The 27,082-nt window shown below is 48.9% G+C and overlaps 1 protein-coding gene across 3 annotated transcripts in view; it reads left to right on the top strand.

Moving 5' to 3' along the window:
- LOC137624385 (death-inducer obliterator 1-like) overlaps positions 1-27,082 on the top strand; it is a 124,334-nt gene that overhangs the window by 9,766 nt on the left and 87,486 nt on the right. For all 3 annotated transcript variants that reach the window (XM_068355121.1, XM_068355129.1, XM_068355114.1), the window contains exon 2: positions 26,901-27,039. In XM_068355121.1, coding sequence (XP_068211222.1) covers positions 26,901-27,039 — 139 coding nt within the window. The remainder of the gene's footprint in view (positions 1-26,900; positions 27,040-27,082) is intronic.

Genomic DNA, 27,082 nt, shown 5'->3' with positions numbered 1-27,082 from the left:
AGGGATTCTGGCGGTCAGGCCACCTTCGCGTTTCCCTCCCCCGCAGCGTAGAGCAGCGCCCTCTCTGGAGGGGGGGAGGTTTCCGGACAGGTCAAAGGTCTCTTCTCCCTTCATTGCAGATTCTCTACGGGCGGACCCTCGTGTCAACTCCTCCAAGGGATCAAATGATCCTCTCCCCTCCAGAGGGACTCCCTGTCAGCGCGACGGTCGGTTGGCATCCCTGGTGGGACGCCGTCGTCAGAGCGCTTACGCAGGCAATGAGCCTGTGCCTTCTGACTGGGGTCACTAATCAGTAGCAGCTTCCTCTCCCCCTGAAGAGGGTGAGAGGAATCCCTGACATGGTATCTCCTCCAAGGACTATCCTGTTCCTTCGCGAGTCATTACGCAGGCGATGAGCCCTCCTCAGTCGTCTTCTCCCCTCCCCTGCGGATGAGCATTACCCATCCCCAGGTGGGTCGGAAGATCCGGTCCTCTCCCCCATCACACCATAGGGGGAATCCCCGCCTCTTCCTGAGATATCTTATCGTGCGGAGGGGGCGAAAGCCTAACATCCTTCATTGCTGGAGTCCTGTTTCCCTCCTAGGAGGGAACCGAAGGCCCAGTCTTCCACTAGGACCCGACAGGAACCAGATGGACCCTTTATTATTATTATTATGATTACTTACTAAGCTACAACCCTAGTTGGAAAAGCAGGACGCTATAAGCCCAGGGGCTCCAACAGGGAAAATAGCCCAGTGAGGAAAGGAAATAAGGAAAAATAAAATATTTGAAGAAGAGTAACAACATTAAAAGAAATCTAGTATATAAACTATCTAAAACTTCAACAAAACAAGAGGAAGAGAAATAAGATAGAATAATGTGCCTGAGTGTACCCTCAAGCAAGAGAACTCTAACCCAAGACAGTGGAAGACCGTGGTACAGAGGCTATGGCACTACCGAAGACTAGAGAACAATGGTTTGATTTTGGAGTGTCCTTCTCCTAGAAGAGCTGCTTACCATAGCTAAAGAGTCTCTTCTACCCTTAGAAAGGGGAAACTGGCCACTGAACAATTACAGTGCAGTAGTTAACCCGTTGGGTGAAGAAGAATTGTTTGGTAATCCCAGTGCTGTCAGGTGTATGAGGATAGAGGAGAATATGTAAAGAATATGCCAGACTATTCGGTGTATGTGTAGGCAAAGGGAAAATGAACCGTAACCAGAGAGAAAGATCCAATGTAGTACTGTGTGGCCAGTCAAAAGATGCCGTAACTCTCTAGTGGTAGTATCTCAATATAATTCAAATCACATTAATTTAAAAAGGAAATAATCTTACTACGAGTCTCCCCAGGAAGAGCCTCCGGGGACGAGAGACCTCGCTGCCAGTCCATCAGGAGAAGCTCCAGGGATCGGTACTTGCGTTCTGGCAGGTCCTGACCCTCAGGAGAAACCTCAAGGGGACCCCAGATCCAGAGATTCCTCTTCGTGAAGGGAAGGATACGGTCCGAAACCGAATCTGCACACCCAAGAATTCCCTTGGGCCAGTGCAGCTTGCCCTGGTCCCAGGGAATAAAGAGCGCCAGAGACAAGGCCAAGGGCCAGCTCTCTGAGCTTGCCTCCTTCAATAGTCCCGGTGGTATCGAGCCCTCCCTACTCCCTGGGTAGGGATTGGTGAGGGGACGAGCCCTCTGGGCAGAAGTCCAGTCCATGTTGGAGATGCGCTCCCTCCAAGAGGTGGCTAACGGGTTCCGAGGCTTCCTTAATCGTCTCCTCCCTGGGAGAAGGCGTCTGGAGGCTGGATACCGGTCATCGAATTCTCGACTCTGTACGGGGTTGTCAAACAGTCTCCGTGCAGCATAGCGACGGCAGACGCGGTCAGTCTTGTGGTGAGACCACAAGACTTCATGTGTACACTGGTCCGGTAGGATGCGTACTTCCGTTCCCGGTCCACCCGTCTTCAAGGAAGTACTTTGGATTTTGCCTGGAAGGCGGATATACCAGTTCAAGGTGCTGTACTTCGGTCTCTCTCCAGCACCTCAAGTGTTCACCGAAGCTTCCACTCTGATCTCTTCATGGGCTCTCAGGATAGGCATCCGTCCCCTCCGTTTCCTGGGTGACTGGCCGATCCTAGCAGACTTGAGGGCATCCCTTCTTCGCCATCGGGACAAGTTCCTCGGACTTTGCCAAGTTCTAAGGATCATGGTGGTCCTCGAGGAGTCCTCCCCACAGCCCTTTCAGAAGTCTGGTATACCTAGGCATGGTCTTAGACACATCTCCCGAAGCCTTTCCATCAGACGACAGGATAGCAAGGCGGAGGTAGGTCGCGAGACCTTCTCCCACACGAGAAGAACCTCCAACCCAATGTGGTTACGTCTCTCCCTCCTGGCCCGTCTGGTTTCCAACAGTCGCCTCAGAGACACGACTCACCGGACGCCTGGATCCCTAGGGGACAACCGGAACAGACGGACCCCCAGTGGTGGGAAGCAGACGAGAATCTACAATAGGGAGTGGACCTTCTCGTCCTCCCCCCAAACTTGATGCCGTTTTCAGACGCGTCAAAGAAAAGGGGGGGAGGGGGGCCCACGTTCTGAACCACGGGACCTCAGGCCAGTGGTCAGAACCAGGAGTACCTTTTCTAGACCTGCTAGAGATGGAAACCGTGTTTCTGGCATTTCAGTAGCTCCACCAAGCCTGTCGGACTACTCTGTGGTTGTGAGGGTCGACAACACCACAGTGATGGCTTACATGCTCAGACAAGGAGGTACTTTTGAGTACAGCCATCCCATCCTGCGGTAGAGATACCGAGATGGTCCGGGTTCCCCTCGATCTCCTTAGCAGCTTGCTTGATTCCAGGCAAAGGAATGGGCTCGCCGACAGTCTGAGCAGTGCGACACAGACACCACATACCGAGTGGTCTTTGGATCCTCAAGTAGCCTACAAAGCCCTGACTCGGTGGGCTCCCCTCTGTAGACCGGTTCACTACAGCACTGAGCTGCAAGCTCCCGCTGTACTACTCCCCGGTCCCAGACCCCAAGGCCCTCTGGTAAGATGCCTTCCAGCAACGGTGGGGCAACATCGATGTGTTCGCCTTCCCCCGTTCTGGCGGATGAGGAGAGTACTCTACAAGACCAGAGTATCGGTCAGTCTCTCAATGACCTCCATAACTCCGCTAGGGCCTCTCGCAGATGGCTCACCAAGTCCCTCTGTAACTCCTTACGAGGGAAACCCCCCCACTTCACGGGTTACTCACACAGCCACACGCCATCATCCTCCGCAAAGCCGTAGCTTCGCTCCGTCTTCCCGCCGGGAGACTATCCAGCATCTCCTCAAAGAGGGAGGATTTTCGCAACAAGTTGCGAAAAGGAGGTCTAGACTCCGGCGCAAGTCTTCCGCAGTAGTCTCCCAGGCGAAGGGGCGAGTTGCTGTGGTCAGTGTCGTGGAGAGGGTTTCCCTCCACACAATGCCGCTTCCAACAATAGCGGAGCTCCTCGTGAGATTGTGGGGTGAAATGTGCCTTTCAGTTTCGGCTGTGAAGGGCTATCCCTCAGCCTTAGGTCTTGCCTCCAGGCTCAAGGGATAGACATTTCTCCCTCGCTGGAACTCTTCCTCCTCATACGAAGTCATGTCCCCTCCTGCCTTCAGTCGAGGGTGAGACCTCCTCCTCGTAACGTGGTTCGAGTCCTCAAGTCTCTAAAGAGACCTTCCGACGGACCACTACGTTAGGCTCCAGATCACCACCTTACTGGGTAGACAGTGTTCCTGCTAGCCTTATCCTCGGCCAAGCAAGTCACATGGTCTCTCACACGACTTCGCCCATTCAGGGGGATATGGAGAGGCAACGTTCAGGTTTGTCCCTGAGTTTTGTTGCCAAGACTCAGAACTCGGGAGTGCCGGACCCGCTGTTCGACTCTTTCCAGGTTTCGAGTCTCCGACCTGTAGCAGAGGACCCAGACCATCTCCTACCTTGCCGGTAGGGAGTCCGAGGGGGCGTCTTAAAAGAACAGCTGCAGTTCATCTCCAGGCTCAAGCCTCGTTCGTGGACCCTGGGAAACGAAGAGAAGGGTCTCCAGGAATACCATCTCAGCCTGGATTCGCAGGGTGTTACACTCGGCCTTGAATCCTGACCCTTCTCTGTCACATCGCCCTAGAGCCCATGATGTCAAGGGCGTGGCTACGGCCTTTCCCTTCATGGAGCAGCATTCAGTGATGCAGGTCCTGCAAGCGGGGGTGTTGAAGCGTCAGACCATCTTCTCAGCCCCTTACCTGCAAGGCATGACCCACAGGAGGCTCGATACGTTTCTATCGGCCCTGCGGTGGCTTCACAACAGCTGGTCTAAACCTCAGGCTCCTTAATGGACAAGTAGCAGAAGGTTGAGGGCATTGTTACCTGGTGTTAATCTGCGTGAATGAAAAGATCTGTCTGGCCCTTATTCTTTTCTTCATCCTCTCCCCCCTTGGAGAAAGCAGCATCCTGGGTTCTCTGCACAGCTGACCTCAAACCACTGCAGGTAGACCATGCTTCCTTGTGTTCCTAGTATTAGGTGTAATACTGTCATGTCCCCATACCCTGACGAGGTGATATTGGGAGAGTCCTAGCCTAGAGGAACTCCAGGTCAACTGCCTAGGACAAGTCACTTTTCACCTTCGCACACACCTTACGTAAGCCGCGGCAGTTTCACAACCGCTAGCGAGGAGCAGGGATTCCCTATTGTACGAGTACTTGATCGCTCGAATATGGAATCCCCGGGCAAGCCAAAGCCAGTATGGCCGGGACTTAACCCCCTTCATAAGGGTTAAGTCACCCCATGTAAATAGCGTGGTTTGTATTTCAGTTACAGAACAAATGACAAATTCGTAGATAATTTGTATTTTTCCTAACTATACAAACCTTAGCTATTTACACATATTTGCCCGCCAGCCCTGTCCCCCAAGATAAGTCCTACCTCTAAGTAAAGTGAGCCTTTCACCGGTGTGTGAGGGGGAGGGTTAGTAAACCCTCGTTAAAGTTCTTATGGCTCGTCATTCAGCTACGCCAAAGTAATTACCCCATGTAAATAGCTAAGGTTTGTATAGTTAGGAAAAATACAAATTATCTACGAATTTGTCATATTGTGTTGAAACCACTGAGGCAATGGAGAACGTCTGCGTGCTCCTGTGGGTCACGACTTGCAGGAAGGGTAAGGTTAAGGTCAGTAACGCTTTCACCTTGCCACTGGCATCGCCTGCTTGACAAAGTAGCTGCTTGTTAATGTTATGGGGGAATTCCTACCTAAAATTTGTGAGCCCTAGGACACCTCTCTGAGGAGGAGAAGGATTCAATGAACGAGTTCCTGATTAGCCTCCTTTGACTCTCATGGTATAATCTCAAGTTAATCACTGGCATAAAAGACATTGATGTGGATCATTAGTCACGTTATGGAGGATTTCCAGTCCAAAGGGCTCGAACCTGAGGTCTTAGGTGTCTGGAAAGAAATCGGATGTTACTTGGTTCCTTGCCGTTAGTGAGAGATGTTGAGAGTGACTCGTAAGGTACGGCTACTCTTTGGCCAAGGGTAACACCGGGAGAGAACTTTCCTCGGGATCAGGTGAAGATCTGCTGTCTAGGAGTCCTGGGTCATTTGGGGAGTACCACCAGGACCCATGCCACGTAGAGGGGCTGTATTACCCTACTATAGGTAGGTAGGCTCAGACTCTGTGAAGAGTGACGATTGGTGACGAGGGAGAAAGGTATATCCTTCCGGTCTGGAGGAGATGCTCGAGGAACGAGCAGTGGCCTCCCGTCGCATAAGGCTAGGAGCAGAATTCCACCCGATGGCAATTTAAGGGTCTTACTGGAATAGCACTCACAAGAAGCAAGACAAACCTTACACGATCCTCACAATGGAGAAAATTGAGTCGTAAAGGAAGTCCTCAATGGGTTCCCCGACGTTACAGACGTGTCACTGGATATGACGTGTCTGTTAGGAAAGACGAGTCTTGCCAGCATGGCGAGTCTGATGGGCTAGCCGAGTCTCTTAACGAGACAAGACAGCCTATGAGACCTGTTCGGTGGCGTAGAGAAGCCATTTCTCCTCGGAGGAATCACTCAAAAGAGAGCCTAACAGGGGAAAGCAGTCTTTCTCCTGCAGGAAGATCAGTGCCTGTCATTGTTATTTGCGCTGCTTCCCGAAAGTAGGAAGGGCTCTGAACAGAGGCTGCGGAGGAAGTTTCCTGTAGACAAGATCTCCCGAAGGGGTGACCACGTAGGTGAACAAAGTGTTTAACATGAACGGGAAAAACCGACGTATCTCTGCTGTCACTGTAGGCAGAGGTTGAGAGTTGATACCATTCGTGCTTTGACCGTTTCTAAGGACGTGTGTTACCGTATGTGGCCTCGACCCCATTTTTTTTATGCTTTCATAGTAAACGTCAAACCCGGGAAAAACGGGGAGATTGACTCCCTAGATGAGATTCTCGTCTGGCAACCTCCTTATCAGGATAGTCTCTTGATCTGGTTCTCTGGAGGAAAGGAAGATCCCTAGTGCCGAAGGACCTGAGATCTGGCTGTTCCTGAAGAGGTTGGATTCAACGGAGTCTGATGTGGTCTTGGTGAACCTGGTGAAGTTTCTGCAGGCTGATGACCATGTCTATAGATAGCCGTATTCGATATGGCAGTCAGGTCTTTCCTGAGATTAATCCAATCCTCAGATTTAAACTCTAGGAGATGTCTCAGAGGAGCTGGAGACTGTTAGGATCAGTCAGTCGTCCCAGTCTTCGTAGTCGAGACCAATCCTGAAAGAGAAGGTTGATCCTAAGGTAAAACCCCTTGGGACAACCTTCGGTGCTAGCTAAACTGAAACACCATTCCTCGACATGACAGGCTGAAAACGGATGTCCAGGAAAAAGGACTTGGAGTATGAGTCCTAGTGGTCTATCATGTACAGGAACCCATGTGATAACTGTTGGTATGACCGCAAGCCATCCTTTCACTTGACAGGGTTATGAAGATCAAACTTGTTTCCCGAGGAGAGGCTAAAACTGCAGACTTTTGTAAGAAGTGATCGAAGAACAAACAAGACTGAGGCTCATGAAGGGTTGGGAAAATACAGTATGTTTTCTCCGAGAAAGGATTTTGCGAATGGAGGCTGAAGGTACTCACACAAAGGTCCGAGGGCTTATAGGCTGACGGAGACCGGGAGCACATAAAGAGGCCAACAACTTCTGGTGTTCTAGTAGGTCACCCATCCCAGGGTTGACTAAAATTCTAGCAACTAAGATGCCATAGCTGTCGCGTTAGACAGCAATAAATTCAATTCTCTAAGACCGAGAGAATGAGAGGGCTAGTAACCAACCCTATGGGGTTGTGTCCCCCAATGCAGGAGGAGGAACAGATTCAAAGAATCTGCCTTCATAACCGCATCTGAGATCCAATTGGGTGCTGGAGCCTGCACAACTAACACAATTCCTATCCATGCAAAGTCGTCTCTTAGGTATTCCTATACCATTACGTGAAAGAAGGGAGAGGGTAGCGGCAGAAAGCCAGGTCCTTAAGACACGTGGGACATAAACCATTCTGTACTAGGAATGAAGAGAAGGTGAAGAACTTATGTTCATAAAAAATAAACATCTGCAACAGTGCCGTATTCAAGGAAGAATCTTGGCTACCTGATTGCGAGTTCTTCAAAGTTCAGAGGAGAGGGGGAGATGAAAACCACGGAAACCAAAGAAACCCTTTTTCAATATTAAACTTAGCCGGTGATTATATAAGCTGCAGCTCTGCTGCCCGACAGAAAAACTCTACGCTCAAAATCCGCCAGCGATCGCTATGCAGGTAGGGGGTGTACTTCAACAGCGCCATCTGTCGTGCAGGTACTCAGTACTCAATGTAAAAACAGAACTCAATTTTCTCTCTGTCGTGCCACCGGCAAGACCTACTAAATTCGCTGTTGCTTACTGGATTGGTTTTCACATATTTTTGGTGAAGTACACATTTCTAGTTTTGAGCTTTCGCTTTGCAGACGTTATCTTTAATACATCCTTGCATTCTTTTGTTGATATCGGATTATTTGTTGACGACTTTGGATAGTTTTTTGAAGTCCCCTTTGACTAATTCAAAATGGCTGACCCTTCTCAAGTCCCTAAATTCAGGAAATGTAATGCTAGGGACTGTTCAAGGCGTCTTCCGAAGGCCTCTATCGATCCTCACACCGTTTGTTCCAATTGTCGGGATAAAACCTGTCAATTGGAAGATCGATGTGAGGAATGCGTTGGGCTTTCGGAATTCGATTTTATCGAATTCCAGAAATATACACGTAGGCTAGAGAGAGATAGAGTCAGGAGAAGTTCATCTCGCTCCGTTGATATTTCCTCTCCTCATGCCCCACAACCTATTCCTTCCCCTGTAGTGGTTGCTCCTGATCCCCCTTCTAGCACTCAACAACCTTCGATGGCAGATATGATGCGTGCCATTCAGGCTCTGGGTGAGAGAGTCGAGTCCGTGGCTAGTGACCGTAACCAGCTCATGGCAGACGTCAAGGAGCTGAAGTGCAAGAGTGCAGTGGGTAGTGACAAAGTGAGTGTTAGTGTTGTGGATAGTGTTGCGCTTGAGGGTTCGTCTGTTCGTGCCTGTCGTCCTCCCAGTCCGGGACCTCTTGCAAGCTCCCAAGCCCAGGGGAGAAGCAATGTCGTACGACCAAATGGTTCGAGAGGCTTTAATCAGCGAACAGACGTTCCCTCCGTGGTTTCGGGCGTATCTACCCAAGATCGAGAGAGCCCATTTATTCCTCGTCTGCGGAAGAGGTTTCTCGAAAGAAACCATGGACCAAGGTCTCGCGGCCTCTTAAGCGCAAGTCGGTCCCTTCCGCGCAAGTCCAACGGCCCAGTTGTAGCCACTGGGTCAGTTCGGACTCGCTGCAGTCTTCCGACGACTGCTCACCTCCTAAGAGAGGCAAAGCGGTACCGCATCAGGCAGTAACACCGTCTGTTGCCGCACCTGCTCCTGTAGACCCTAAGTGGTCTTTGCTGCAGACCATGCAGTCACAGTTAACGTCATTGATGCAGGACTTTCGTGCGGAGAAGGTTGACGCTGCACCAACCTCTAGCCTACAACCTCCCACGGTTGTGCGTCCAGTGGACGCTGAGGCTACCTTCTCCCGCACTCCAGCTGTGAGAGTCCCGCCACCCATGCGTTCCAGTGTACCCTGCCAGCCGCATGTTGACGTTCAGCGATGCACGGAACCTTCCGTTGACGTTCGCGAGGTACAACAACAACCTAAGTTGTTTTGTTTTGACGCGGTGCGTCAACCTCCGCAACCCAGTGTGGTTACTGTACCTCTACTCGCCCACAGCAGACTAGACAGTTTGGAGTAGACGCTTTGCGTCCCCGCGCTGCTATGGTTGTTGCCAGTAAACAGACTGGGCAACAGTTCCATGACGTTGCGTCCGGTTCAGTCACGCGTGCACCCGTGCTGCCGGACTCAGCCGACCAGCCGATTCCTACTCCTTTGCCGCTTCCTCCTCAGTTTTCAGATGATGGACTCTCTGATGATGACGACGCTGCACACATTGACAACCCACATACGGACATCGACGAACCCAAGACCACGCAACCCTCCTTGGACTTTAGAAAAGTTCTTGCTCTGTTCAAGGAGATGTATCCTGATCAGTTTGTGTCTGCGGCTCCACGTTCTCCTCCGTCAGAGTTTGCTTCAGGCACGCAGTCATCAGCGCCTGCCTTTACGAAACTCGTCCTCGCCCGCTCGTCCCAGAGAGCTTTACGAGTTTTGGGAGATTGGATGCAGTCCAAAAAGAACCTTGGGAAGACAGCATTTACGTTTCCCCCTGCGAGACTCTCTTCCAGATCGAGCGTCTGGTATGCCACGGGAGAAGTTCTCGGCTTGGGAGTTCCTGCCTCTGCCCAGGGCGACTTCTCAAGTCTGGTAGACTCTCCCCGCAGGCTAGCCATGAGACGCTCTAAGATATGTTGGTCTCCTTCAGACTTAGACCATCTGTTGAAAGGAGTGTTTAGAGCCTTCGAGGTCTTTAACTTTTTGGACTGGTGTCTGGGAGCTTTGAGCAGGAAGATCTCCCCTTCTGACAAGGAAGCTTCCTTGCTCATTATGTCCTGCATGGACAAGGCCATACGTGACGGATCCAGTGAGCTTGCGGCTTCGTTCGTATCCGGGGTCCTCAAGAAACGGGAAAACCTTTGCTCTTTCCTGTCAACTGGAGTAACACCGTGTCAGAGATCGGAACTTCTTTTTGCTCCTCTCTCAAAGTGCCTTTTCCCAGAGGACTTGATAAAGGAGATTGCTGCCTCCTTGATTCAGAAAGACACCCATGACTTGGTTGCGTCCTCGGCCCGCAAAGCCACCCCTTTGCCTACCTTGTCTAGACCCAGGATGGATACTCCAGCGTCCAGATTCATTCCGCCCTTTCGTGGCAGAGCCTCCAGCAGAGGAGGTGCTCGTGCCGAAGGGAGACGGGGGAAGAAGAAAGGAACCAAGTCCTTTAAAGGCAGAGTCTGACTGCCACCTTCTTCAGACAGCAGTGGGAGCCAGACTCAAGAACTTCTGGCAGACCTGGGAGAAAAGGGGCGCAGATGCACAATCTGTGAAGTTGCTCAGAGAAGGGTACAAGATCCCGTTCGTACGCAAACCCCCTCTAGCAACGTCTCCCATCGATCTCTCTCCCAGGTACAGAGAGGAAGACAAGAGACGAGCTTTGAAGCAGGAGGTGTCTCTCTTACTAGAAAAGGGAGCGGTAGTCAAAGTCCGGGACCATCAATCCCCGGGCTTCTACAACCGTCTCTTCTTAGTGGTAAAGAAGACAGGAGGGTGGAGGCCGGTGCTAGACGTCAGTGCGCTGAATGTCTTTGTCACAAAGCAGACGTTCGCCATGGAGACCACAAAGTCCGTTCTAGCAGCGGTCAGGAAGGAAGACTGGATGGTCTCATTAGACCTAAGGGACGCATACTTTCACGTCCCCATCCACCCAGAATCCCAACCTTTTCTGAGATTCGTTTACGAAAAGGTTGTCTACCAATTTCAAGCCCTGTGCTTTGGCCTAAGCACAGCTCCTCTTGTGTTTACGAGGCTAATGAGGAATATTGCCAAATTCCTGCACTTAGCGGATATCAGAGCCTCCCTCTATTTGGACGACTGGCTTCTAAGAGCTTCTTCCAGTCGTCGCTGTCTGGAGAATCTAAAGTGGACTCTAGATCTGATCAAGGAATTGGGTCTCCTGGTCAATATGGAAAAGTCCCAACTGGTCCCATCCCAAACTATAGTGTACTTAGGGATGGAGATTCACAGTCAAGCTTTTCGGGCTTTTCCGTCGGCCCCCAGAACAAGTCGAGCCCAAGGATGCATCCAGAACATGCTAAAGAAGGAACGATGTTCAGTCAGACAGTGGATGAGTCTGATAGGGACGCTTTCATCCCTGGAACAGTTCGTTTCGTTAGGGAAACTACACCTCCGTCCCCTTCAATTTCACCTAGCTGTTTACTGGAAAAAGGACAAGACGCTAGAAGCGGTCTCGATCCCCATTTCCGAGGAGATGAAGTCATCACTGACTTGGTGGAAGGAGAATATCAACCTCAGAGAGGGTCTGCCCCCGGCTGTTCAGACCCCCAACCACGTTCTCTTCTCGGACGCATCGGACACGGGCTGGGGTGCGACATTAGACGGTCGGGAATGCTCGGGAACTTGGAACCCGAATCAAAGAACGTTACATATCAACTGCAAGGAGCTACTGGCAGTTCATCTGGCCTTGAAAAGCTTCAAGTCCCTCCTTCCAGGCAAAGTGGTGGAGGTGAACTCAGACAACACCACGGCCTTGGCGTACATCTCCAAGCAAGGAGGGACCCATTCTATGACGTTATACGAGATCGCAAGGGACCTCCTCACCTGGTCAAGAGATCTAAACCTTTTTCTAGTAACGAGGTTCATTCAAGGCAACATGAATGTCATGGCGGATTGCCTCAGTCGGAGGGGTCAAATCATTCCAACAGAATGGACCCTACACAAGGATGTGTGCAAGAGACTATGGGCCACTTGGGGCCAACCTACCATAGATCTCTTTGCAACCTCGATGACCAAGAGGCTCCCAATATATTGCTCACCAATCCCGGACCCAGCAGCAGTTCATATAGATGCCTTTCTACTGGATTGGTCCCATCTAGACCTTTATGCATTCCCCCCGTTCAAGATTGTCAACAAGGTACTGCAGAAGTTCGCCTCTCACGAAGGGACAAGGTTGACGTTAGTTGCTCCCCTCTGGCCCGCGAGAGAATGGTTCACCGAGGTACTTCAATGGCTGGTGGACGTTCCCAGAACTCTTCCTCTAAGAGTGGACCTTCTACGTCAGCCACACGTAAAGAAGGTACACCCAGGCCTCCACGCTCTTCGTCTGACTGCCTTCAGACTATCGAAAGACTCTCTAGAGCTAGAGGCTTTTCGAAGGAGGCAGCCAGGGCGATTGCTAGAGCAAGGAGGACATCCACTCTTAGTGTCTACCAGTCGAAGTGGGAAGTCTTCCGAAACTGGTGCAAGTCGGTATCAGTATCCTCGACCAGTACCTCTGTAACCCAAATAGCTGACTTCCTATTTTACCTGAGGAAGGAAAGATCTCTTTCAGCTCCCACTATCAAAGGTTACAGAAGCATGTTGGCAGCAGTCTTCCGTCACAGAGGCTTAGATCTTTCCAACAACAAAGATCTACAGGACCTCCTGAAGTCTTTTGAGACCACGAAGGAGCGTCGTTTGGCTACACCTGGTTGGAATTTAGACGTGGTACTAAGATTCCTTATGTCAGAAAGGTTCGAGCCACTACAATCAGCCTCGTTTAAAGATCTCACTTTAAAGACTCTTTTCCTGGTTTGCTTAGCAACAGCTAAAAGAGTCAGTGAGATTCACGCCTTCAGCAGGAACATCGGATTTTCATCTGAAACGGCTACATGTTCTTTACAGCTTGGTTTTCTAGCCAAAAACGAGCTACCTTCTCGTCCTTGGCCGAAATCGTTCGATATTCCAAGCCTTTCTAATATGGTTGGAAATGAACTAGAAAGAGTCTTATGCCCTGTTAGAGCTCTTAAGTTCTATCTAAGACGAACTAAACCTTTACGAGGACAGTCAGAAGCTTTATGGTGTTCTATTAAGAAACCTTCTTTGCCTATGTCAAAGAATGCAGTTTCCTATTATATCAGACTGTTGATACGAGAAGCTCATTCCCATCTGAATGAGGAAGACCATGCTTTGCTGAAGGTAAGGACACATGAAGTTAGAGCTGTCGCAACTTCAGTGGCCTTTAAACAAAATAAATCTCTGCAGAGTATAATGGACGCAACCTATTGGAGAAGCAAGTCAGTGTTCGCGTCTTTTTATCTTAAAGATGTCCAGTCTCTTTACGAGAACTGCTACACCCTGGGACCATTCGTAGCAGCGAGTGCAGTAGTGGGTGAGGGCTCAACCACTACATTCCCCTAATTCCATAACCTTTTTTAATCTTTCTCTTGAAATGTTTTTATTGTTGTTTTTGGGTTGTCCGGAAGGCTAAGAAGCCTTTCGCATCCTGGTTGATTTGGCGGGTGGTCAAATTCTTTTCTTGAGAAGCGCCTAGATTAGAGGTTTTGATGAGGTCCTGTAGTATGGGTTGCAACCCTTGATACTTCAGCTCCTAGGAGTCGCTCAGCATCCTAAGAGGATCGCGAGGCTCAGTAAGGAAGACGTACTTAAAAAAGGCAGAGTAATTGTTCAAGTCGACTTCCTTACCAGGTACTTATTTATTTTATGTTTGTTATTTAGAATAACTGCTAAAATGAAATACAAAATCCTTAGCTCATAATAATGTAAACTTTTAATGCTGGTCTCTACCCACCCCCCTGGGTGTGAATCAGCTTATATGATCACCGGCTAAGTTTAATATTGAAAAATGTTATTTTTATAATAAAATAAATTTTTGAATATACTTACCCGGTGATTATATATTAAAGGACCCTCCCTTCCTCCCCAATAGAGACCCAGTGGACCGAGGAGAAAATTGAGTTCTGTGTTTACATTGAGTACTGAGTACCTGCACGACAGATGGCGCTGTTGAAGTACACCCCCTACCTGCATAGCGATCGCTGGCGGATTTTGAGCGTAGAGTTTTTCTGTCGGGCAGCAGAGCTGCAGCTTATATAATCACCGGGTAAGTATATTCAAAAATTTATTTTATTATAAAAATAACATTTTTGTGAGAAACAAACTCCAAAAAGGCAAGAGGGATATGAAGTGCCAGGTTAGCCCTTGTGCATCACCCCAGTTGTCAATGGAAGGTGCTGGTTTAGGTTCCAAGTAGGAAGTGTGTGTTAAACTCCTTCAACTGTACGTGGAAGTAGCATAAGCCCAAGAGAGAGGTAAGAAGACAATCTGTCGTCTACATGAGTGTACTTTGCTAAGAGAGACTCCTTGGCAGCATCCTTCTATGAAGTGAAGGTCTTGGATAGAATGGATTGTTCCATAAGTGTCTTTACCCTGGAAGGCAAAGTATCCAGGGTTAAACTGTTAGATGCTGAAAGTGGTTGCTGGTTCTAACAGCTGCCTAGGGAAGATCCTGGGCAGCCTAGTGATGATCACGAGCCAGTGATCAACAAATGGCAAGCAAGCGAATGTCAAACTGACAAATGGTGAGTTGTCGCATAGCAATCCGGCAAAGAACGAGCTGTCGAATGTCAATTGGTGAACAGCACTATCAGTGAGTAGCTTGAGACCGTCTAGGTGTTGAATCTGCGATCTAGCAAATTGACAAAGTGGTGGTAGACAAGCTGATGATCACGGATTTGCTATCAGCGAGCTGGTGAATGGTCAATGAATACTCATACCGTTCTTTTCTCCTCCATTGGAAGAAATGTGGTGAACCAGCCCTTTGTTGAGGACCAAGAAACTACAATAGTAGAGTGCTGTTGAGTTTTCTTATTAAACATTCCTTGATTGTGATCTTTTCAGCTCTTGTCACTCTTGCCCGGGCGAGCAAACGGATCAACCATTTCAAGGGGTCCATGAGCAATTGCTCGAGTGCGATTTAGGCAGAATTCCATCGCGCGAGCGCCAACGCGATCCCACGCGCGAGGCTGTAGGACGACGCACGGCTAGGTCGTCGTCATCGCTTTCACCACCAACCACCACCACCACCAACTACCACCACCAACACACACACACACACACCCCCCGCCAAGCGCAGAACAACGCGCTTGCCGGAGGGAGGGAGAACTCCAGATAGGTCCAGGAACTTGCCGCCTTCTTCTTTTCAGGCCGACTCTGCTTTGGTAACTCCTCCTAGGCAGCTCTGGAACATAGTTACACACATCTTCGGAACATTTTCCACCTGTGATTGGTTTCACTAATCTATTTTGCGATATCTTGCTATTTTAGTAGCTCCTCCAGTTTGCCCTCAGTAGAGCTACACTAGAAGGTCTGAAAGGGGTCCATGATTTTAAGAGTGACATGACACAGCTAACGTTTGTATGTCTTATTCCCTCCCCGTCTGCCCATGGGAGTGACACATCTAAGACCGCGGTCCGTAAAAAGTAAATGATTCTTAAAACTACTAACCTGAGAAGGTGTTGAGGTTAGTACAGTCATACCCCTCTTCACGAAAGACTCTGCTTACGAAACGAGATGTGAATATTTTTATGACTCCTTTACAGAAATTGTTTCACTTTAAGAAAAGAGATTTACCAGCCAGGCCGAGAATTAAATAGTCACCCATCACAGAGTTGAAGAAAATGGATTCAGACAACAGAAAATAAAAAATGTAGCTATAGTCCATAATAGGGGTAACTATAATAGTACAGTATTGTACTGTTTGTATTGTATTATTTTCCATTTATTATTATATTATGGTGTAATAACTACTTAATTTACAGGTATTAACATTTAGTTTAGGTATATTGAATGGTTCAAATGTATTTGGCTATACAGTATTTCATTGTGGTTATACTGTAGCTTTATAATGAGATTTAATGTGGTGTTTTGTAGGGTTTGGAGCAAATTAGGTAATTTGCATGTGAAATGTCTCAACACGAAAAAATCACTTTACGAAAGCCACTCTAGAAGGAATTAATTTCGTGTTGTGAGGCATTACTGTACTGCATTTTTATCGGTGATGCTTTTACTTCCTAAGGTTTCCAACAGGCTGGGTGCTAATATAGTAGCAAAGGGAGCTGGATTACACCTTTGGTACATATGAGGGTCGGTAAGATAGTTCTCACGAGAACGCTTCTCAATCACTCCCTCGCCACAGAACGAATGTGTTCGTTGAACTCACTCAATGCAAGGATACGCACCTTTATCCTCAGCCCTCTGAGCTTGCCGACCCATCGGGGATCCTTGGCCGACAGCGGCTCATGCTCTCAGCCCGGCTATCTGTGTCTCTTTCATGTTTTCTATCCCACAAGTTAGCACATCTGTGGGAAGTCTTCTTTACTATCACGCACCAGTGGCGAGTGGCGATCACGAGAAAGCACTAGTGGCAAATGTTAATCAGAGGCAATTCTCGTCCACAAGCGCTAACCGGGGCCAAGTGTCGTTCAAAAGCATGCGCCAAGAGCGAGTCTTGTTTCAAAACCCTGTGCATATGGCATTCCAGTAGCGAGTCTCGATCAAGATTGTGAACTAATTGTGAATCCTTATCCTGATCTATTTTCCAGTGTGACTTGTCGCCAGAACGTTCTGGCTCTTTGGAGGTAAGATCTCCGAATCTAGTAGCTATTTACGAGATTCTCTTGCTACCCAGTCCCTCGCCGCTTTGGGTCTCGTGAGACTTCACAAGCCTCCAGCCTTGCTCGTCAGGTAGGCTCGCTATCCGTCTTCAAGGAAGTACCTAAGTCTTATTCTGAACTGAAAGTTATTATCTCCATTATCGAGCATGCTTCTCAAGTTTTTCCATGAGGAATCCTCTTTGGAATCCAAAGCAGGGTTTAGTACAGTATATCTTGAAATGCAGAGAGTCACGAGGGAAATTTTCCCGTCAGTTAAAATAGCATTATTCAAAGAAGTGGCTTGTCAGCTACTGATGTGAAGCTCACTACAAGCTCATCCATGGCAATACTTACTGGGTCACCTGACCTTGTCAGAGTGTCTAGTTCCCAACAGTAGCCTTTACATGCAGTCACTTCAATGGCAGCTGAAGACCTTTGGGTCTCAGTGCAGATACTCTTCCAGAATGTTCATTCTGGGATATTGGAGCTGGGGAGACCTAAATTGTTGGAACTTAAATCTAAACCTTCTGGGAAGGGTATATTTTATTTCTCCCTCTCCTGAGTTGATGGTCTACATGGATGCAAAAGAAGTACGTGGGGAGCAACCAGCTGCTGCAGCATATGGCTTTATAGCTGTGCCGAGCCGGATTGGTAATGCCACGTAAACCTTCTGGAGTTATAAGCAACTGACCTGCCTTTTTAACAACTCCATTTGGGTTACATGCGAACAAATAAAGATTTATTTCACAGCAACCTTGTAACTAGCCGTCAACATGCTGCGAGTGATAGATCTTAGTAGACAAACTGATCAGGAAGTCTCAGGTAGCTGATATTGAGGGATTCTTGGACCATTAGATAGTAAACAAAGTGTTAACCATGTTAAGTGTTAACTTTATGGGGTCCGTTGACTTAGATCTGTTCTCAATGTCCCTCAACCGGGAGTGTCCGGTATACTGTCTGCCAGTACCGGACCCATAAGTAGCGCTTCTGGCCAAATTCCAACTTCTGTCGGATGTGTTCTCATCGTTCTATCCAATGAGGAATTCATTATCAGGGCAAGATCTGCAACCAAAACCCTGTTAGCTGGATCTCTTCGACTGCAGGTATGCCCCATATCGCTAGTACCTAGAATATGTGTTTGTTCCAACACGGAGTACTTACCTCGAACTACTTTCTTAGGGGTATCTGGGATTCTCCTCCCAACCAACCAGAATTTTGTGTAGTTTCCCCTATCTCCATTTTCTATTGTGGGTCCCTCTGTGGCGGATGGATACTCACCCTGAGGCGACCCGGGTCAGCGTGCAAGAGCATGGAGCTATGTCTCTGCCACCAGTAAGCTTCTGGTCGCGGCGAGATGTGAACTACGCCGCGACCAGAAGCTTACTGGTGGCAGAGACATAGCTCCATGCTCATGCTCAGGAGACAAGGTTCTGGTGCCTGCAGGACCCGTCTCTACCGAAGACCCGGTGTGGGGGAAGACTGGTCCGGCTCCTTCCCCCTCATCATGGCAGTGTATTTCAGGTACTTCAGCGCCCGGGGGAGAAGTAGACAAGGAGAGACCGCCAACAGGTTCATCGGACCCCTACTCCATTGTTTGGACGGCGCCTAGGACGCCCTTCAGGTTGCCGATGCGCCAAGAGGAAGAGGTCAACGGCTGGTTCGACTCCCCCAGTGCCGTCATCGACGCTCCCGCCCAACTTTATGCAGCCTTTCACGCCGGTGAAGCAGCACGAGGACCCTACATCAGCATCGGAGGTCTTGGAGGACTCAGCGAGCTCTTCTTCTACATCTTCTTCGTACTCCTCTTCATCATCCTCGTCAGACTCGTCCTCTTTGGAAGGCTCCGATCCCCGTGAGGCGAGCTAGAAGCGGAAGAGGTCCCGCAGGAGGGGTCTCTCTCCCGCTCAGCCCCGTCCAGGAAACGCTCAAGGATCTCCAAGAAGAAGAGTAAGAAAGGGCGTTCGTCCATGGATAAGTGGGTCCGTGTGACGATTCCCCGTAGCGAGCTCATCAGGGCAGCTTCCGCTCCAGGCTCATCCGTTTGGCCCGCTAGAGCCGCGACTTCGCCCTTACCACACGTGGCGTCCGCTCGGTCCGCCCGTCGTCCGAAGCCGTCAACACATGTCAACTTCGCCAAGCCTAAAGCCGCGAAGGCACCGGCTCCATCCGCCCAGCGGAGAGAGCCTCTCCTTCGGCCCGGTAACATGGCCCCGATCCCCAGTTCCACGCCAGCTCTATCCAAGCACCCTGGCCAACCAGCAGATCACCGTAGGCCCCTGGCCCCACGGATCTCCTCGGGAGGGGGTAGACTCATGACGGCTACCTCCGTCTAGGCGGAGCCACCCGTGCTGGAAGTTCCCGCGTGGCTCCATCTGTGATCGATGGTGCACGCGACGCGGAGGATCAAGTGGTGGAAGGACTGATTGACTGTGGAGAGTGCTCGGCAGATGACGTGTCCTCCTATAGGTAAGTGCTGGCCCTGATCAGACAGCACCACAGGCTGGACAACCCGAAACCCTCGACAGAGCAGGCCTGGCTCTCAGGTCTGGGCAGGTTAGTTGACAACCCCGTCCCTAACCCTTTCGTTGGCCCCAGACGTTAAGTTGGGGATGGACCACGTGGACAGGTACGTCGCGGGTCAAGCAGACTCTCTCAAGGCCCTAGGGTCCTTCAAGCTGCTCCCGGGGTTAAGAACCCAGAAGCTGTTTTACGTCCCGGACGGGCGGCGCGCGGGACCCGGCGCAGTTGAAGCGGCGATAGCCACACTTAACCAGGGCAGTGCGGAAGACAGGGCCTCCTCCGCCCCAGTGTGCTTTTCCCCAACAGAGGCCACGATGATGGAAGATACGGCCCAGGACATAGTGAACGTCACGTCATGGCTGGACTGGTGGCCTTGCACCTTAGTAGGTTTTCAATCGTCCCATGATCTGGCAGTGCCTGAAAACCAAACCTTACGCCAAGAACTAATCCACTCAGGGTGGAAGGCAATGAAATTCTTCACCTTCCAGTCCCTCACACAGACAGTCAACTGGGTCTTACGGAAGAGAGACACCGTTCTCAATAAGTTGATCCGTAGGCTACCCGAGAGGGAAGCAAAGTGCCCGAGGAACTCCCCGGTGTGGGGTGACTCCGTCTTCCCCCTGAAGGCAATGGAAGAAGCAATGGAGAGGGTAAGGAAAATCAAGGAGGCAGGAGATTCTAGGCCCCCGGCAGCAAGACGTCCAACTCACAGAAGGGTTGCGCCGGATGGCTCCCACTCCTCGGCAGCACAACCCAGACAAGACTCCCCTTCGTGTTCCTGGCGTCAAGCCTCGCATACACACACGCACACACACACCACGTAGGGGAAGCACGACTCTGCAGGCCTCCTTTAGGTCTAACTACTCAAACTCCAGGAGAGGACGCTCGAGCCGCGCCTCCAGGAGAAGGTAGGGAGAAGGGCCCCCTACTCCTGCCGAAGCCTCAGGTAGGAGGATGCCTCAAACGTTCTTGGCAAGCATGGCGGGACAACGGAGCAGATCCATGGTCCGTGACAGTCCTGAGGGACAGGTACAGAGTTCCCTTCCTGGCGGACCCGCCCCCTCTAATCCCCGACCAACGTGCAGAGTGGTTGGCTCCCAAGGACCCCTTGAAGAGGGCGGCGTTACAAGAAGTGTCGGCCATGCTCACCCAAGGGGCATTAGAACTAGTCAAGGACCCCTCCCCGGGGTTCTACAGCAGGCTCTTCCTGGTGGAGAAGGTGACAGGGGGTTGGAGGCCAGTCATAGACCTCTCGGTCTTCAACAAGTTCATATGCAAGACTGACTTCAAGATGTACACCACGAAGTTGGTGATGGCAGCCTTGAGGGAAGGAGACTTCATGATGTCGCTGGACCTCAAGGACACGTATTTTCAGTTCCCTGTCCACCCCTCCAGCAGGAAGTTCCTAAGGGTGAAGTGGGGTTCCCAGTCGTTGCAGTTCAGAACCCTATGCTTGGGTTGTCGACAGCTCCTCAGGACTTCACGAGGGTCTTCACAACAGTGTCGGTCTGGGCTCACGAGTAGGGGATCCGCCTGATCCGGTACCTAGACGACTGGTTGTTGCTTTCAGCCTCAGCGGAAGTACTGAAGGAGCAAGGCGTGAAGCTTCTACGATTCTGCTAAGGACTTGGAGATCACCATCAACATGGAAAAGTCACACTTGATCCCCTCCACCAAGATGACTTACCTGGGGATGGTCCTGGACTCCAAGTTGGGGAGGGCCTTCCCCTCCTCAGAGAGGCTCGAAAACCTGGACCGAATAATTCTCCCCTTCCTATCGGGCTTCCCAAGGAGAGCGAAAGACTGGCAGAGGCTGGTGGGCCACCTGGTATCGTTAGAGAAGTTAGTCCCTCGGGGGAGACTCGAGCTAAGGGCGGTTCAGTGGAACCTGAAAGAACTCTGGTCCCCGGGTGAGTCCCCGCACAAGTTAGTCACAGTGTCCCCGGAGACGAAGGAAACCCTGAAGTGGTGGTCCGACAGGCGAACACCCTAAAAGGAATGCCGTTCGCGACCGCCCCTCCGGAGATGTTGCTCTTCATGGACGCATCAAAAGAGAGGTGGGGAGTCCATCTTCTCAACGAATCAGCAAAAGGAAAGTGGTCCCCCGAGGAAAAGAACTTACATATAAACGTCCTGGAACTGTTGGCGGTTCAGAGAGCGTGCGTAGAATTTGTCCACCTTCTCCGGGGGAACACGGTGGCGCTAATGTGCGACAACGCCACTGTGGTAGCCTACGTGAAAAAGCAAGGAAGGCTAAAGTCAAGGGAGCTGTGCGATCTCACAGCAAAGATCCTGGAATGGGCCGAAAAGGAACATGTCGAGCTCACGGCCAGGTTCATTCCAGGGAAGAAGAACGTCCTAGCCGACGGCCTCAGCAGGGTGGGTCAAGTAGTAGGGTCGGAGTGGTCCTTACACCCGGAAGTGGCCCAGACAATCATCCTGAGGTGGGGATCACCGGTGATGGACCTCTTCGCCACAAAGCTCAACGCCCAGCTCCCTGTGTTCTGTTCCCCAGTGCCAGACCCAGCAGCGGCGTTCGAGGACGCCTTCCAGCACACTTGGGACGGTCTCGACGTTTATGCCTTCCCTCCCTTTGGGACCCTCAGACAGGTCCTCAACAGTGTCAGACGTGCGAAGAACCTGCGGATGACTTTGGTAGCGCCCTGGTGGCCAGAGAGTGGTTCGCGGACCTAAAGGACCTGGCATTCCTTCCACCCTGGCCACTTCCGGACAGAGAAGACCACCTCCGTCAGCCCCACTTTGAGAAGTTTCTCGAAAACCCTCGGTCCCTTCGTCTTCACCCGTGAAGGTTATCAAGCGTCTCCTGAGGAAGGAGGGATACTCTTCTAAGACCGCCGCGAGGATGTCGGGATATCTGAGATCCTCAGTCTCAGTTTATCAAGCTAAATGGGCCACATTCACGAAATGGTGCGCCTCCCAGAACCTCAGGCCGCTGGATGCCTCCATTCATAAGGTAGCGGACTTCCTAGTTCACCTGAGCTCAGGTGTCCGAGCCGCATTGGGTCAGGTCTTTCTCCTCAAGGGACTTGATCTAGGAGCTTCCCAGCAGATCTTGATGCTTATTAACCCTTTTACCCCAGGCTATTTGGAAATTTCCAACCCTTAACCCTCAGGGGTTATTTTTTTCAAGCACATTGTGCAGTATATTTTTTTTAAATTGCTCTAACAGCCTTAATTTCGTCATAGAGAGGTCAGGTTGGTCTCGTTCTCTTGGAAAATGCCTGAAGTTTCTCAAAAAATTATCAAAAATATGCAAAAAAAAAATGTAAATAGTTTTTTGCAAGGACGTACCAGTACGTCCATGGGGGTAAAGGGATGAGTTTTGTGAAAAGTACCAGCACGTCCTTTGGGGATAAAAGGGTTAAGAGCTTCGAACAATCGTGTTCTCTGCATTCCTCTAGAGTGCCGCAGTGGGATGTTGCCAGAGTCCTTAAGGCCCTTTCTAGACCACCCTTCGAACCCCTCAAGAACATACTTGACAAAGACCTCACCCTCGAGACAGTCTTCCTCCTCGCCCTGGCCTCGGCTAAACGAGTTAGTGAGCTCCACGGGTTGTCGTACGAGGTTTCGCACTCGAAAGGATGGAAAGATATGAGTTTCAAGTTCTTGCCTGACTTCGTAGCCAAAACGCTGAACCCCGTTTCCTGGGTCTCTAGGTTTGAGGGCTTTTCGGTTCCAGCGATTCCGCGTTCAGACAATCTAGGGGATTTATTGCTATGCCCAGTCAGGGCAGTTAGGAAATACCTGGAAAGAACAGCCAGACTTCGCCCTGGGATTAAGAGCCTGTTTGTCTCCTCAGGCCCGGTAAAGAAGGCAGTGTCCAGGAACACCATCTCCTTCTGGTTGCGTCAAGTCATAAAGAGAGCCTATGACAGTGACAGATCCTCAGTGCCGGGCAGACCGTGCCCCCATGATATTAGGGTTCTGAGCACGTCGCTAGCCTTCAATAAGAACAAGGCGGTGGGCCAGATCCTGAAGGCGGGTACATGGTCCAGGCAGTCCACGTTTACGGACCACTACCTGAAGGACTGTACAAGGAAGTCTCTGGACTCCTTCTCTATTGGCCCAGTCATTTCCGCTCTCCAACAGGTTTAAGGTTGAACCCCCGAGGAAGCCCGTGGGAAGTAATTCCAAGCGACAAGTTCCTTCCTTACTATTCCGCCTTATTCCTGCTTCTCCTCCATTCCCTTTTATCTTTCCTCCTCCCATGTGAGAATCGTTCATTGGAGACGCCCACGTCCGGAGATTTTTACAGAGGTGAGTTACTTAGACACTAGATAGTTTTTTGCGTAGTTCTCCCCGAGTCTCCTATCCCATTTGATTGTCAGCAGAACCTAGCCTCCTATCTAGGTTCAATCACTTAATATCCAGCTGGTCTCTCAGTCTGTAAGACCAACCCCGCCTCCTAAGGTGTAAGTCTCCTAAGAAAGTAGTTCGAGGTAAGTACTCCGTGTTGGAACAAATCACAAATTTTAAGTAATTTGTATTTTTCCTAACAGTACTTACCTCGAACTACTTTCAGGTTATTGCCTGCCCATCCTTCCCCGAGTGTCTTACAGGAGTTCGATACCATAATTATCAAAAGCTTACTGGTGACCGAGACCTAGCTCCATGCTCTCGCACGCTGACCCGGGTCGCCTCAGGGCGAGTATCCATCCGCCACAGAGGGACCCATTGTAGAAAACGGAGATAGGGGAACTACACAAAATTTTGGTCAGTTGGGAGGAGAATCCCAGATACTACTAAGAAAGTAGTTCGAGGTAAGTACAGTACTGTTAGGAAAAATACAAATTACAGTGATGCCTCAGCATACGAAAGTTTCGTATGCTGATTTTTTCGTATCCTGAGTCGCGTTTTACATGTAAATAGCCTAATCCGTTCCAAGCCTTACGTAAAGACACCTTTTCTTTCATAAACACGCTAAACTGTAGTAATAAACATGCAATGCAGCCATTTCTATCATTAGATAATTAACCCAACCGTTAAAAACAGCCTAATCCCAGAAACCACCATGAGATTATTCAATAATGTAGTTATAGCCTAGTTATCCCCTCCAAGCCCTAAGAAAATGGTCCGTTTTCTTTACTACTGTATAAAAGTTACGGTACTGTATGTAAAGCATTTGGATCAGTGAAGGTGTATTGTTACCTGTACAAGTAAATTAAGGGTTGATACCCTGAAAAAAAAAGGTACTGCACTCTCAGCGACGAGTTGGGATCTCGTAAGCTTTTCGTATCCTGAAAATTTTTTCGTATACTGTGCCATAAAAATCTTTGTATCGCTTTTCGTACCCTGAATTTTTCGTAAGCAGAAACTTTCGTATCCAGAGGTATCACTGTACTTAAAATTTATGATTTTTATATTCCCTGTTGTAGACCTTCCAGACATGAACGAGTTTTGACAATCTAAGTCCAAAAGGGAAATTCCAAGCAGTCAGGATATGATGTGGCCATTTGTGCACCATGATGTCAGTCAATCTGAAGGATGCATACTTCCAGATCCTAAGCCATCCCAGCTCCAGAGCAGGGACGCACGCCAACATCATTAGTCTCCAGCGCTACCTAGATGAATTCCAACAGGACAAATTTCCTCTTGTTCAATTATGATGTGGAACCGTGGTGAATAGAAAATGTCGGCCCATTGCTCAATAACCGATACATTTAGGAAAGACATCGATACCTGCGTGTGAGGAGACTTCCCACCTCGGTACTAACCAATATCTTCGAGAGGTAGCTTTCCCTCTCCTTCAACAGATCCATCTACCAACACAACACAGCTTTAGCAGAAGGGGGCTGGAAGACCTGACCTCCCTGAAACGTCTCGCTCCAATCCACAGTCATTCTCTTCGGGTGCAACGTACCTGTTCCAGTTAATAGGTGGTTCTGTGGTATGTCTTCTCTATTGTATAGGTCTGTCAAGCATGCAAAATTGTGTTTGATCTCCTGTGCAAGAAGTTTTCTGTTATTTAAAGTTTGAGTACTTTCATGATATCTGTTATTATGTTTGACTCATTTGCCTGGTAAATATTCTCTCTTTGATGATGATCAGAATGAGATTCATCATCACAACTTGGCTGAGTTCAGACAACTTATGAAACACGTTTTGCCTTGAAAGATGGTTCTTCGCTGCTTGGTCTGGCATTCGTCTGGATGAGCACATGTTGCTCTTCTTTCTTTGACTCCAGTTTAGTGTTGTTGAACGTAAGGCGATAACTTTGGTGATACTGCACCTTGTTCCTCCACAGAGTTTCTTCAATGCCACCACCATCATCAAGTCTGGTTGGATCCAGAACAATAGGCATTTTGTTAACAGCCTGAAAGAGGGAAAAATTGTCACAATCATAAGAGTAGCCATCCTGTTCTTGTGCTAGTGGTGGCTTGAACTCTTCACTCTTCTGGCTAAGACAAGATTTACTCCAATCAGTTTGAATTTTAGATGGTCCTGGATTTGTATATGTCATCTTGTTGAGTATTCAAGGTGTCACGTTTTGTGGATTATCTGAATTTAGTGAATGAAGGCCTTGGTTTATCCTTTTATCACCTTGATCACAATTACACAATAAGGATATGATTAGGTTCAGTAAAAGATAAACTGTATATGACTTACGCTTAGCACGATTGTTCATCCTTTATCATTTAAGTCCCATGCAATCTGTGGTCCATTCACATAACTACATGCAAAGCAATGTAAAGCACTGTTACCCTTGGCTTGTCACTCCTGTACTGGCGCGCACTGTTAATTCAGATAACACTCTCTGCATTTTATTGCAATATGCAATATTTCTGCATATTCATATTCAGTGGCGTCCATCATGAAAAAGGGCCAGCATCTTAAATTGTTAATTGGCTAATGAGTTTTATTAAAAGAGCAATCCTTAAGGAGTGTTTGTGTGCTATTTTTAGTGCTTGTTTCCTGAAAGGAAAGAATCTCCTGAAAATTTGATATCTGCTCCACTACTAGGCTTAGAAATAAAAGTGAAAAAGGCCATCATACTGAATTTTCATTTTGCTAATGAGTTTCTTCAAAAGAGTAATTTCCTGAGGAGTGTGCGCACCAATTTTAGTGCTTGTTTCCCGGAGTGAAAGAATCTCCTGGAAATTTGCCATCTGCTCCACTACTAGGCTTAGAAATAAAAGTGAAAAAGGCCACCATATTGAATTTTCAATTGGCTAACAAGTTTCATCAAAAGAGCAATTCCTAAGGAGTGTGTGTGCCATTTTTAGTGCTTGTTTCCCAAAGTGTAAGAATCTCCTGAAAATTTGCCATCTGCTCCACTACTAGGCCTGAGAAGAAACGCGGTTATTCTGTGACAAGTGTTTGGAAAGGGCCACTTGTCCTTGACCAACCACTGTACCTTGTTAACGATTCATGGTCGTTTCAGTGCTGCCGAATACATAAAAGTATCCTTATTTTACAGGGCAAAGGTTTGTATATCTAGGGATAATAGTTTGCTTTTGAAATTTGTTAGCTTCAATATATAAAAATATATGCCATGTAATTGTTGGTCAAGTATTGAAATAAATTTCATCTTGAAAATTTGGATTTTACTTAATTTTTATTAACTTGCAAATAAGCATATTTGCTAAGAAATAATTTATAGCTGCCAGTTTGCGATATATAGCTGTTTTATATTGAATTTAAAATTTGTAAAACATTTACATTACAGATGTCCAGTTCATTTGTGAAAGACTGTTCAGATGTATCAGCGCCAGGAAATTCAAGTTCTGGGAAGACTGTAATAATTATAGTCAACAATGAAACAGGAAATGTATCCCTTGATCAAGATGAATTGCAGAACTTACTTGGTAAGAATATTTTATATTTTGTTTTGCATCCCATTTTTGTATA

This window comes from Palaemon carinicauda, chromosome 2 (genome assembly GCF_036898095.1).
Source record: "Palaemon carinicauda isolate YSFRI2023 chromosome 2, ASM3689809v2, whole genome shotgun sequence".
NCBI classification, from domain to species: Eukaryota; Metazoa; Arthropoda; class Malacostraca; order Decapoda; family Palaemonidae; genus Palaemon; species Palaemon carinicauda.
Note: the sequence above shows the minus strand (reverse complement) of the source record. Positions and strands in the feature narration are given on the sequence as shown.